This window comes from Alexandromys fortis, unplaced genomic scaffold (assembly GCF_014885135.2).
Source record: "Alexandromys fortis isolate MF-2015 unplaced genomic scaffold, M_Fortis_MF-2015_v1.1 scaffold_73, whole genome shotgun sequence".
Lineage (NCBI taxonomy): Eukaryota > Metazoa > Chordata > Mammalia > Rodentia > Cricetidae > Alexandromys > Alexandromys fortis.
Genome location: NW_026067959.1, coordinates 6,675,487 through 6,689,635, shown reverse-complemented (window position 1 = coordinate 6,689,635; position 14,149 = coordinate 6,675,487). Strand labels below are relative to the sequence as shown.

Below are 14,149 nucleotides of genomic sequence, written 5' to 3'. Positions count from 1 at the left end.
AAGGTCTATTTTCAAAAAAAGTAAGAAGAGAGAAAATATTGCTCCTTCCTCTTCTGGAATGTCTGTTGAGCTATTTGGGAGGGAGTGGGGTATAGAAGTCTCAAGTAGGGCTAGACATTTCATAGTTACTCTGTCTGTGTGTTCTGACCACTTGTGGGACAGATACCTAATTTTAGTTACCTTACGTAATTTAAAAATTTTCTTTTAGTTCCATCTTGTATTGAAAATTTGAATTTGCCAATATAACATAGATGAAGAAGAGGGTATGACTATACAAAATAGAGATGTAGATGTAGAAGTATTTGCCTGAATGTTGAATGTTTTTGTATCTTCCAATTTGAAGTGTTTTGACTCTTCACTAGTAACTACTTAGTGTGGTGTTAGTATGGTAATAGATCAGGAAAAATACTTACTGTCCAGTTGCTACGTTACAAAATGGGATATATGTTCTTGTAAGAATGTAATTACACTTTTACTTGTAAATTTTAAGAATAACAGAAAGTTGTTTTGGTTTTTGTTTTTAGAAAACATATTTCTTAACCTGCCTGAGTCCCTTCTAGCTGGTGGAGTACAGGATGTTTGTGGAAATAAGCTTTACACAATTGAGTAGGTAGAGAGGGGATACTTTTAGACAAACATGCAAAATAGGGAAAGATGTCCATAAAGAAATGGTGCCATAGCCTCACTCATTAGAATACAGGTTTATTGTTTGAGATTGGACTGCGAATCTATGGGGATCAGAACTTTCTAGGTGCAGGCCAGGAGAATGAATGCAAAAGAAAGCATTAAGGAAAAATTTTCACTGGATGAAATTACTAAAATTCATGCTAGACAAAGTCAGAATAGTTTATGAATTCCGGATTGTCAATGATGATGCACATCAATGCATAGTCATCTACCATAAATTTCTAATAAATCTGCCTTGTAATTTCAAAAGAACTCTTAAATCTGATGCAGCAAAATTTTATTTCTGTTTAAAACAGTAGTATAATGTGGAAAAGTAATTTTGTTACTTTTGTTCCTTTTTTAATTAAAAATAATGTTTTATGCAATATAAATATATCTGATCATTATATTTTATATAACCTTTTTCTTTTTATTCTGAAACCTNCACATATATACATTGTATATATATAAAGATTTTATATATATATATTGCCATGTGTATATGTGTGTGCCATTCACATATAGACACATAATAAATGTATTTAATTGTTAAAGATTCAGATAAATCTGATAGTTATTGAAATCACTAAACAAGCAATACTTTGTTATTGAGTTTGGAGATTACTCTATTTTAGTCATTAAAAGTGTGGTGGGTTATTTGGCTAGCGTATTAGTCTATGATGTTGCTGTTCACTGGAGTGAATAAGTGGTCCCGCAGGTGAGTTCCCGCAGTCCTTCATGGTCTAAAAGCTTTTCCTCCCTCCATTTTTGTTTACGTACAATTTTTTTATATTCAGATGTTGATGTAACTCTGAATTTTATAGTTATTATGTAGTAATGATTGCTTTTATTACTTCAGGTCAGGGCATATAATACGTACCAGAAGGTGAACCAAAGAAAATAACTCGTTTTGGGGGGGAAATTGAGGCATATATACATAGATACTCATAAAAGATTGAGGAAGATTTCAGACTAAGTTAATCGTTCAAGGAAAAGGAAAGACAGTTGGAACTGAATAGCCTGCTCTGTGCTTCTCCAGACACATAGCCCTGCGTGTAGACTATGTCTGCAGAGTCTCTCCATCGAATCTCTTCCCACAGTTTCTACATTTCTGAAACAGACTCAGACTTGCCCTGTTAAGGATCAACAAAAGAAATACAGCAAATCCCTTTTCTTCTTACATCATCTTCCAGGGTTCCGCCAGAAATTGCGATGAGTCAGGCTTTCTATCCGAAAGGTCACACATACGGGCTACTTCGGAACGTAAAGGATGTTCAGAATGCAGCCATTCTTTCCCACTGCCTAAGCAACAGACCAAGTCATCTTCTAGAAGCAGCTAGCACAGGGGCAGTGGCACTAACAAATGCCTTTTGTCTGCTGTGCAGAGGCACAGTGGATTGTGTCGTGTTAGGCTCCATCAGCTACCTAATGCAATGTAACTGGGGAGGTAAGATAAATCAAGGGGACGACACTATATTAGATTTGAAAGATGAGAGCTCCTCCAGAGTAATTGCAGAGTGTATATTTCAGTGCTGTTGACCTCAGGAGGTTATTGAAGTCAAGAGTCTGAGCAACAAAAACCAATCTTTCAAGAGCTAGGTAGCAAGTAAGTAGAGTCAGGCTTGCTTCTTTTAAATGAATTTCCCAAGGAAAAGTGAGATTCACCCACGATATCTTTTTAAATGTAGTTTTTGTGTATAGCTTCATTATCTACCCAACGAGGGGTTATACTTTTTTAAATAAACACATGTAATGTGCATTGTGTATTGGGTAGAGAGATGTACTTTACTGCTTAATATTCTTTTCATCAATTGCTAAATTGTCCTGAATGGAAACGTCTACAACTTGCTGAAATGGGTCATTTATCACTGTAGCTGTGCCTCTACAAAGAGAGCCTTGTTACTTCAGTGTAAGGATTTGGTTATTATTAAGGAACCTGATATGATTTCCTCTCTTAAACCACTCTACGCCTCCGTCCTTTCCATGTATTCTATGGACTGACTTTCCATTTATGAAGTGACAGATGAAGACATACACTCTAATTGACGTCTTTCTTTTTCTAGCCCACGGTGTGTGAGAGAGAGCTGTGTGTATTTGCTTTCCAAACCCTGGGGGTAATGAACGAAGCCGCTGATGAGATAGCAACTGGAGCTCAGGTACTCCCGCTAATTGGGTCTTACTTTCATGTGAGAAGCTGGTTCAGTCTACTGCTGTGTTCTCTACGCTCTTCTTCAGGGGAGAGTGCCCAAAGCTTCTTGCTGAAAAAGATCTGGCACTTGATTTTTGTTTCACCCCTTTTAGATCTGTGTTTTGTCATTTTGCAGTGGCCTAGGGGGGAAACTAAGCAATTTTCTTTTAAAAAGAATTGTCTTGCATGGTTTTAAAAAAAAAGCCGTGAAGCCGTGTGTGTGTGTGTGTGTGTGTTTCATATATTTGTACTCGTTTTGTTTGGCTGGTTTTGCTTTTTGGTACAGTTATACTTCCACACAGTAGAAGCCTATTTATTGTATCCTATTTATCTATCTGGAGGGTTTCCCTATGTAGCCTGAGTGTTCTGGAACTTGCTATGTAGATCTGGCTAGCCTCCAACTCACAGAGATTCACCTATCTCTGCCTCCCAAATGCTCTGATTGAGGGTGTAGCCCACTGGACCCATCTTTTTGTTGTTGTTGAATACAGGGTTACATCGGGCCATGTTCATTGAGACAGGATCCTATTCTGTGGTCCAGACTGGCCTTGAGTTGAACTTGTAAACCTACCTACTGCCTTGGTGTCTCCGGGGCTGGGATTATAGCCACGTTCCACCATGCTCCATTTACTGTGCATTTTAAAAATGCCTGTGTAAAATATTTGTGGACACAGCTTTCCCTGTTCATATCCACAATGAGTTACATCTGTTCCAATGAGTTCCTTCCAGCCAGACAGTAGCATTTTTCTTCATTCCGTTTCCAGAAACAGCACGTTCTTCTGGGAACTGAAGAAGGGAGGTAGCTTAGCATAGACAGTACTGGCTCCTTGTAAATCGGCAGAGGGATCATTGAATACATAGCAACTAAGCCATTGAATTTAACAAAGATCATTAATAGCTCTTGACAGAGGAGAGAAACAAGAGGCGAGGTGACTTCCTGAATTTGCTTTTCCTAGAATATGGCAAACTCATCATGGCTGTTTGGCTTTTCCTAACTTGGGGCAATGTCCTTCCCTATAGAACCAGGTCCCTCTCCCCAACCTCATATTCAGATCTGTGTGATAGCTCCAGAACTGCCGTACTCACTATGGTCTAATTCTGTTATCATTCCATTAAATAAAGCCAGAGATTGCAAAGATGGCTATTCCTTCAATTGCTCTGTGTTTGTATGTCTTGTCTATTAGACTGCACCCAGCACCCTCTCCCAGACCTGTCTTGTTCATCTTACCATATAATCCAGAGCACACACTGTGTGCTCATGACAGAGACAGACAAACTTATGAGCAATCAGAGGCAACGCATGCTTGTTATTTTGAATCAGTGGTCCCGTTTGGCCACGTTTGGTATAAAATCATGAAGAACATATTTGAGAGGAGGGTGACAGACCTGGGACTTCCTTGTTATATTGCGCTACCATGAACAGGACAGACATCCACCTGAAACTGTCAGGTGACTTATCTCTCGTGTTTTTCAAGGTGGTAGATTTATTGGTGTCCATGTGTAGATCTGCGTTGGAATCTCCTAGAAAAGTCGTCATTTTTGAGCCATATCCTTCTGTGGTAGATCCTAACGACCCTCAGATGTTGGCCTTCAACCCAAGGGTAAGTGGTCAGCCCCAGCCACCAAGCTCGGAACTTCCGAGAACCAGGATGGAGACCTTAGTCTCATAGCTGCTTTCCCTTTGAATGTTTGTCTGGTTGAGTGTATCCATGGTAAGTTCAAGGTCATATCCTATGTTTAAAGATTCTGTAATATCCTCAGAATATAAGGAATGTTATTCAGAGGACCACTTTTCCTTTTCTTCCTTATCACCTTGACATCTCCTGCTGTTCTTTCCCACCCTTCTCCTCAAAGTTAACAAGAGTTAAATCTATACTGTTAAAAAACACACATTTCTTAAGAAAACCATTTCCTAAACACGTATGGCAGAGACTTTTTGAAATAACAGAATTTCAGATTGATTGAGAGCCAAAATTGCTTAGTTTATATTATTGTTCATCTCAAAATTCTGTTAGAGGAATGACTGTATAATGCCCCTCAGCCAACCTGTCCTCCTTTGTTAGCTTTCTGCATAGAAATGAGGGATCATTTGAGCACATATTGTCATCTTGCTTTGGGTAACAGTGTTCCAATCTAAGATTAAAGCACTTGGGAGATTTGAAGTATATCTTCTTCCAGAAGGAGTCTGAGCTTACTTTATTGCTTATTGCTTTGGCGTGGGGGAAAGCCAGGCTCAAGGGCCCCAAATCTTTCTGTATTTGAAGATTTTTATCCCAGGGAGGTGAGCATGATTTTGTGCCCTTATGTAAGGCATACCGCTTTAGTTTTTCTTCCCTGTGATTCTAGAGATCAACCCTCCTTTCCTTATTACAGGTTTCTTTTATGTACCATTGTTGATTTCACAGTGCCTTTGATGGAAAATGCGTGTATAGAAATAATATTTTTCTCTAGCGATATGTAACTTGCAAAGGCTTGTAGGTGAAGAATGCTTTTTCCTTTGTCATACAGAAGAAGAACTATGACCGAGTAATGAAAGCTCTGGACAGCATCACTTCCATCAGAGAAATGACACAGGTAAAAATCTGGTCTTATGCTTTTCTGCCGTTCAGTCCACATGAACAAAATCTTAAAATGTCTTCAGAACAACACTGTTACAGAATGCTCAATTTTCTTCTCTACAAGACATAATTAAAATCATAAAATGTGCTAGGATGGTTTAATTCAATTCTGTCAGTGTCTTGTTGTGCTAACACTGGGTTTTAAAGAATAAATGCATAGTTGTAATCTTAATATTTTGTTCTTAAATTTGAGTAAAAGCCTTAAGTGTTTGAAGTTACACAACAGGATCTTTTAAAACAGTGTCTAAATCTAATAAGTCCCACCTTCAGTATTACCCGATGCTAATAATTATTTTGATTGTTAAAGTAGACAGAGATTTGGGACACTTGAGACTGGGGTTACATGTGATGGTGTTACATCAAATCGGACTACAAATTTTCTTTGTTATTGGATGTGTGTGTGTGTGTGTGTGTGTGTGTGTGTGTGTGTACATGTGACCTTGAACTTGCTCTGTAGCTAAGGATACCTGGCACTTCTGATCTTCTTTTGTCTATCTCTTAAGTGATGGGGTTATCAACATAGACATGCCACCACAATAGCTCTAGAAATATCCTTTCCCTCCCTCCCTCTCTTTCTCTTCCTGCTCCTTCCTGTGTATGTTCATGTGATTTCTTCAGCACCCTAGAATTATTTTTAAGATCCATTTTTCAGGGGTGGAGAGATGACTCAGTGGTTAAGGGAACTGACTGATCTTCCAGAGGCCTGGGTCAATTCTCAGCACCAATATGGTAGTTAATAACTGTCTGTAACACAAGGTCCAGTGGATCTGACTCTCTCACAGGGCATATATGCAAAGCAAATATTAAGGGACATGAAATTATACTAAAAAATTAAAAATTTATCAAATACAGGTGTAACACAGACCCAATAGCCACTTTGGAATTGATAGTCACCGTAGGAGTGTGGGCTTGTGTTTCTTGTTCTCAGGTAGGCTCTGGTGGAAAGGTGTACTAAATGAAGATTTAGATTTGTCATGAAAACTTACACATCCTTGTGCTACAGCCTAGCATGTGGAGAAAGTTTTACTGTTGAAGCACTGAGGCCTTTTCACTGTTCAAACATTGGAAAGTGGTCTAAAAGTCATCATCATGATTCAAAATGAATAATCCAAAATTTACAGTACATGTTGTGCACAGCTTACACGTGTCCGTTCTAGGCTGCTTTGGGCTAGACACCTTTGGATGTATGATAAGAATAACCTGGGGTCATTCCTTCTCCCTGTGGAAAAAGAAGTCGTCTCCTGACCAGGTTCCCCGAGTTTCTCTCTGCTCTACCCCTCACCCCAGTGTTCTCTCTGGTCCTCTACTGGAGACATTCTCAAATGTACACTTCACACTTCTGATTTTTGCCCTTGATTCCTTTGGTCATTATTTATTCATGATGACCAGTATTCATATATTAATTTGTTCATTCATCTGTTCTTTTCTCCATTCCCTCAACGGTCTATGTTAGACAGTGGGCCATATGGGATTCCTACTTTACGGGTGATATTATTTGCTTTAAGTCTCCCATTTCTTTTAGTGACTGTTCTGGGTTCATAGTTTGCAGTATCCTCTGAATTCTTTTACAAAAAAAAAATAAACCCACTTATTCTATGAGGAAAGAAAAGAAAAAAATTGCATTTTTCACAGGAATAAGAAACAAGAAATAATATCTCATCTATGTGAAGATAAATATTTTAAGTCATGATAAAAGTTTTACATAGGGTATTTGTACTACACTCTAGTGTCTAGACCCATATATCATTCTCAGATTTAAACATGGCTACAAACTCTGACTGTAGAATCTTCTCATGGCCAAAAATTGCTTTCTTTATTGTGGGTCATGTGTAAGCTGTTTTTTAACAGAAGACAATAGAGAAGTTGAAGGATCAGCCTAGGAATCTAGGGGCCAGAGTTGCATAACTGCCTCAGCGTGATGTGGCCCACGACCTCGAGCAAGTTGCTTAGTTCCTTGGAGCCTCAATGTCTTCAGTATCCAGTTAGGAAAAGTCACTCGGTGTTTTCCTCCCGCAGAGTGACGGCATCGGCATGCTGTCAGGTTTTATGGAATCAAATTCTTTATGCTTTTCCTCAGTCATACACTAACCGATGTTTTAAAGCCCTAGATAGCTCTAAACTGTTGTAAAGAAGTTGTTCCTTTTTTCTGTAATAAAATGTTTAATTTGATAGTAATTTCCATTTAATTTCTCTTGGAGAAGGGTTCTTACATAAATTGTGCTCAGTTTTCATATAGAAATACATGAGGTCTGTACGTTTTCCTTTAATATTAAAATAAAAGTGTCCAACAACAATGAGAAACATTGCAGAGTGCTTTGTTAAGCTGTGGGCATTTTCTCCTTTGAGCACTGCAGTGGGCAAGGAGCTGAAGTCTAAGCTGAACTTAACTATATTCCTTCAACCCCAAGAGGAACAAGTCTTATGAAAGGAACTGAAGGAGTTACGAGGAAGAGAAAATTGTGGGCATAGAAGGGTGGGATGAGGGCAAAGAAGGAGAAATGGGAGATCATGGAAGAGGCTAAGTGGGAAATCACTGGAAACAGTATGGCGAAGTGGGAGGATACAGTGTGTGCTGTGTGGTAGCTTTGCATCACCTTAAGGGAGACAGAGGATTGTGTGCGTGTGCGCGCGTGTGCGCACACGTGCGCATGTACACACACACACACACACACACACACACACACACACACGGGTGTTAGGGGCAGGGGTTCATTCACCTCTAGTATTCTAGTGAAGGTGGAATCCAGGCTAAAATTGGATCAAGTCTTTGTTTTTAATCTTCTGTTATTTTTAATTTAAAGAAAATTGCATCATTTAACTCTCTTCTCTCTCCTCTGTCCAATTTTTTCTATGTCCCACCCCAACCTTGCTCCCTTTCAAGTCATGAACTCTTTTTCAATTACCATTGTTTTATATACACATCCCCCCCCCACACAGGTAAATATATGAACACAACCTGCTGAGTCTGTCTAGTGTTTTTTACATGTTTGTAGGACTGACCACTGGGATTGGAAAACCGCTTGGGTGACTCATTCCCAGAAAGACTAATTCTCCCACTCTTAGTAAATATTAATTGCCTGAGGCTCTTCCACCAAGGGGTGGGATCCCAAGAGATTTTCCCCTTCCACACTGGCGTGTTTAGGCAGCCATATTTTTGCGATTTCGTGGATGTGGTTTCCTTGTCATATCTGGAGGCACAATCTCTCAGCAGGCTTCCTGAGCCCTTTCCTACCATGTTCCCTGAGCCTTAGGTGTAGGGGTTGTGTAGTAGATTCATCAGTTGGGGCTGGAATCCTCATGATCAGTTATCCTCTGCATTTTGATTTATTGTGGCTTTCTGTAATAATCTCCATCTGTTGCAACGAACAGCTTCTTTGCAAGAACTACACTTACATAAGGGTATAAGTATTCATGATGCAGTTAGACAATATACAGGTTTAGGAAGGTGGCCTCTATAGTCCACGGCATAGTGAGGCTATGGGTAGTGTGGTTTGGTTTACAATACCACACACATGAGATCCCTCTTTTTGAGGAGGCTTTAAGTCCAGTTAGATGGCTGATGGAGGAAGGTCATTGGTTAAAAAATAAAGAAACTGGCTTGGCCCATTTTATTGGTTAGAACATAGGTGGGTGGAGTAAACAGAACAGAATGCTGGGAGGTAGAGGAAGTGAGCTCAGACTCGACAGCAAGCAGTGTTTAAAAGAATACAGTTTGTGTGTTGTTATTTCGGGGCATAAGTTAGTCAGGCGGCCGGGGTGCCAGGGACGCAGCCCCGCCGCTCCTATTACTACAGATGGCTATTGGTTGTTATCAAGATCTTGCACCGTTGTGGATATCTTATCTTGCTGGTTATTGATGCAGTTCATAGGCTTCATAACTGTGTAGGACTACTGATTGCACTTCTCCTTTGGCAATTTTAATAACTCCATTTGGTACTATGAGAGCTAGTCCTTGGAGAGGAGGTTTTCAGGTCAGATACAGCTCAGGTCCTCAGAGTCCTTTGTTCAAAGTGCATCGTGTCTTCAGCAATAACCTTCAACTTCTGAGAAGTAACCAAGGACATCAGTAATAGCCTACATTGCTTTAGGAGTCTCTTGGGCTCCCCTGTTGGTCAAGACTCTTAAATCTGGCAGGCTAGACCTTTCATATGCTGCCTAAAGTACATTCCTTAGCCCTAGTGTGAAGGAGGGAATTTGCTATTCTCTGCTGTGTCTTTATGGTTTTTGTTTTAGATAAACGAGGCTTTTCAGTCTGATTTTCTATTTGTTGAGAAAAAGTGGGTTTTAGAGACAAATGAAGGCATGTAATTTTATCTTGCAGGCACCCTATCTGGAAATTAAGAAGCAGATGGATAAACAGGACCCCCTTGCTCATCCGCTTCTGCAATGGTATAAAACTGTACTTTGCCTCTCGATAAAAATCAGTAGCATTTTCTGCGTGTGTGTGTGTGTGTGTGTGTGTGTGTGTGTGTGTGTGTTTTAAGGAGGGGGGCTATTTTATAAGTCTGGAAAGCTACAGTTCTACAAGCCTGTGAAACCTGGTGAAATTTTTTCTACCAAAGAGTCCTTAATGACTTACTTTAATTAAAACTTGTATATCATGAGAGGAGGAAGGCCCTGTCATGTGCACAAGTAGGAACATACAATGCATGTGACAGCCGTTGGTCTACAGTCTTAAAGGATCCGTTTCATTCCATTATGTTTTGAAAGCATTTTGGTTCATTTTAATTTCCTACTTCAGTGAGGACTCAGTGACAAAACTGAAACCTTTGCAGTGAAGATCTTGAAGTATGCTTTGTATATTTTGCATTCTTAACAAGGCCAGTAAAATTTGATTGACTCTTTGCCTGAAGAGAGGTCACAGCATTCAGTCCAGCCTGGATTCTTGGGGGACAGTTCAGCAAACAGGAAAGGTAGCTCGAGCACACGCTTTGCTTTGATGCCTGTGTCAAATAATTTGTCCTCTTTCATTTGCAAAGTGGAGACAACAAGAGTTTATAATGGTTTTGTGTACATGACTCTTGGAAATTGCTTAAATAGACTTACCATCGTTATCTTAGAGTAGTACAAATGCACAGACTACAAGACACTGGTCTAGATAAACGCTGCAGGTGGCAAGCAGTGGAAGTTTTTATAAATACCATTAAAGGGAAAAGAGCCCAGACTCCTCGGGTTTCTGATTACCTTTGCTTAGTCAAAATTGTATAAAACACATGGTCTGATAAGACTGTGACAAACTTTAGGGAATGAGATTGACCTTGTTTGTATCCATTAGTATCTGTTATTAAAATCCTGACAGATGAGAAAAATAACTCTTTCTTAATGTCTCACATTTTCTCATCATATTAGAGTTAAAGTGCGAAAATAACAGGAATTTGGGGATGGCCTCTTGGTACAAGGGAAATCTGGTTCCTGTCTTAGGGTTCTTAGACTCATTAATAAAGGAATAAAAGGGGCTCAAACAAACACAAACAAACAAGCAAAGAACAGGACCAGGAAGCTATAAAACTCAGCAGCAACCTGGGTGGGTGGGGGTATGGGGATGAAGGACAAAATGAAAAAAAAAGGCCTTGCTATTTATATTGGCATTGATGTCTCAAATACATGGCAGACAAGCAGTCATATGATGGGCAGGCAGCTTTAGAGAAAGATGAAGAAGGCTCAGACGGTGTGGGGAAAGCCCAGATGTTAAGGAAATCATGCTTCGGAAAGAGATGGGAAGAAGTTACACTTTTTTGAATAAGAGAAGTGAAAGAATACAATTTTATCTTAATGCCATGAGGCGCCGGTAAAGCTACTGCGTTGGGTCGGGGGTTCTGGGAATGAAAAGTGTAGTATCTCACTAAAACACTGGTTATTTTTATGTCTGTGGCATGTTTTAGCCTGCCCTCCTAAGAGTGGTCTCTTGGCCAAGTGAATGACTATGTCCAGCTGGAGTACTAGGTCTTAACCCAGGCCAGGAATTATATTCGCGATTAGATGTTTTTTTTTTCTCCTTAATCTACTAATTTGACTTATATAATTGTATTCTTTTTTTTCTCCTTGAAGTCAGCCCAAATCCAAATTTTCACTAATTTTTTTATCTTTTTCTCCAGTTCAGGGAGAAGAATGTAATCAAACCTTTTATAGTCATCTCTGCTATTTTGTAATTTTTTTTCACATATCTGGATTAAATGGTCAACTTCAGTATCTAAGTATGTTGACTTTTGTGTAGAAGCCACTGACCACTCAGAAATATCCTTACGAGTTTCAACAAACAGAATCTTTGTGGAAACACATTTTTAACGTAGGAGATGTAGGAATCAAAGCAACCAGGTGCCTGAATCTACTTCTCATTTGAACTATCATTATTTGAGAGTATTGAATGTCTTAATATGTTCATTTTGCTAATATCTGGGGTTGTGCTTATGAAAAATGACATATTCACAAGTTTTGTGGAGCTGCTTCCCAGTGAGTTTTCTCAGACGAAAGTGTCTTTTTTTTTTTTTTTTTGTTATGTAAGCTCCTTAGATTGCGTTAGTAAGTAAACCACACTTATGTAATCGACTGAGAGGCAGAAAGTTCGGTGGTGCAGCCAAACCACATTTCAATCCCTTGCTGACTAGCTTATAGAAAAGTCAATACGTTTGCCACCTAGTCGTGACCGACTGATCATTTCCCTTTCAGGGTCATCTCAAGTAATAGGTCACATATCGTGAAACTGCCAGTTAACAGGGTAAGTTTTATTTTCCTATATGCTTCCCGAAATGAGAGAAGGTGTTAGTTGAGAGAGCTGACCTCTGTGGCCCTGCAGGCAGCCTGTCCAAGGGTGGCTAGGACTAGTTTCATTCTTCAGCCTCAGTTCGTGTAGCAGCTGCAAACCCTTCCAAGACTCAAACCCGTATTCAGCCCGCACCTTGCCTTTTAAATAAACACAAAGAAATCAGCATGAGAGAATGTAGTCTTCCTACAAGAGTCTGTCAAGTGGTGTCTAGGGAGAGACTGGGAGAATACTTGATGTTCCCGGTCTGCCTTCCAGTATTTGAGGAGGACTGTCAAACACCTTGCTTATCAGCCTAAGTGGTGTTTAAACAATGGTTTTAAAAAGCTAATGGGCCCTGGTTGCAGTACTCATCAGCGCCTAAGAGCAACGTTTAAAACTCTTGTCTCCCTGTTTTCGAATCTCTGAATCTCCGCCCAGAAGACTGCAGCCGGTTACATTCCTGTACGAGTAGCCGAGGTGAAAGGGAACTGATGAGGGAGACTTGTCAAGCCGTTCCCCTGATCACTTTTCACTGTTAAAGAGCGAAAGCGTGCAAACAGAGCGGAAGGACGATTTTCATTTTAAAACTGGGAATGAAGTTTTCTGCTTAGCAAATTCCAGAATGTTTTCTCTGTGGGGTGGCTGATACTTACCCATGGAAGTCTACAATAAAAGCCCTAAGAAGAAATAGAATCGAGAAAATTAGGACAGCATAGTGGAATATGAATATCGACATCTATTGTTTGCCTGTTATCTATTGCTTCCCCACTAACCTACAGAAGTTGTTTCCTATGGTAATTCCATGTGAGGTATAACTTAAGGAGGGTTCTAAAAATTACGTAGCTTTTGAACTAGTCTGAGAAGGTTATTAGTCTGTTTTGAAACTGGATAACTTGGGTAAAGTCTTGAGCTGGTGGGATTCTGACATGCTATTATTTGCTATCGCCTTGGATGACAGCAACTGAAGTTCATGCACACCCCACACCAGTTCCTCCTGCTCAGCAGCCCACCAGCCAAAGAGTCCAACTTCCGAGCCGCTAAAAAGCTCTTTGGGAGCACGTTCGCATTTCAGTGAGTACGGCTGGGAGAGGCAGGGTGGGCTCCAGCTCCTCTTCCTGGGGGTGGGGCAAGAAAGCAGTGTCCCCAAAGCTGGCGTTGACCTCAGTGAATCAGCTGTAGGAATGTCTAACTGGGAGGCTCAGAACTTTCACATGTATCATGACTTAAGAATTGAGCCCAGCTGTGAAGATCATTGACTTTCTGGCCTTGCCCTTTCCCTCCCCGCGGCTGTGTTCTTTCTAGTGGCTCTCACATTGAAAACTGGCACTCTATCCTGAGGAATGGTCTGGTGGTTGCCTCTAATACGCGTCTGCAGGTAAGATTTTTGCATGCTTTTTTTTCTTCCCTAATAGGAGGAGCACCTTTATTCCTACAGTGGAGATGTGTGAACTTCAAAGCATTTATTTAAAATAGTATATGGAATTTCTAAGAAAGATAAATATATTTTCACAAAATAACTGAAGCAAATTGATCTATGCTTGACGATGAAGGATTCTTTAGGAGAAAAAGTGAAAGCCACACTTTGAAAGTAAAGCCCTCCAGGTATCCAATCCATTATTCCATTATTGCTTTGGGCCCTCTAGGGCAGAAGGAAGGCATTATAAGCAAAGGAGATGTGGGTTGCCAAAGATGCATGGTGCCTGTTTCTCAGCCTGGAGCACAGGGCTTGGTATTATCAATATATTATGGTTGGAACCCCGAACTCTGCTATACTCTTTATTTTGTTTATTCCTCTTCAAACCCATCCCTCCAAATTGTTCCCTAGGCAGCACAAAGCTGTGAGGAAAAAAGCAGGTCACTCCAGTCGCCCGAGGCAGTTGTCACTGTGCAGCAACCACAGGGTGACAGAATTAGCTATGCATGCCTGCAAGCCTG

General features: G+C 40.2%; 1 protein-coding gene across 2 annotated transcripts in view; it reads left to right on the top strand.

The window, feature by feature from the left end:
- Parp8 (poly(ADP-ribose) polymerase family member 8) overlaps window positions 1–14,149 on the top strand; it is a 164,941-nt gene that overhangs the window by 132,988 nt on the left and 17,804 nt on the right. For both annotated transcript variants that reach the window (XM_050152799.1, XM_050152798.1), the window contains exons 16-22: window positions 2,730–2,822; window positions 4,330–4,455; window positions 5,363–5,428; window positions 9,794–9,861; window positions 12,139–12,187; window positions 13,173–13,285; window positions 13,517–13,589. In XM_050152799.1, the coding sequence (XP_050008756.1) occupies window positions 2,730–2,822; window positions 4,330–4,455; window positions 5,363–5,428; window positions 9,794–9,861; window positions 12,139–12,187; window positions 13,173–13,285; window positions 13,517–13,589 (588 nt within the window). The remainder of the gene's footprint in view (window positions 1–2,729; window positions 2,823–4,329; window positions 4,456–5,362; window positions 5,429–9,793; window positions 9,862–12,138; window positions 12,188–13,172; window positions 13,286–13,516; window positions 13,590–14,149) is intronic.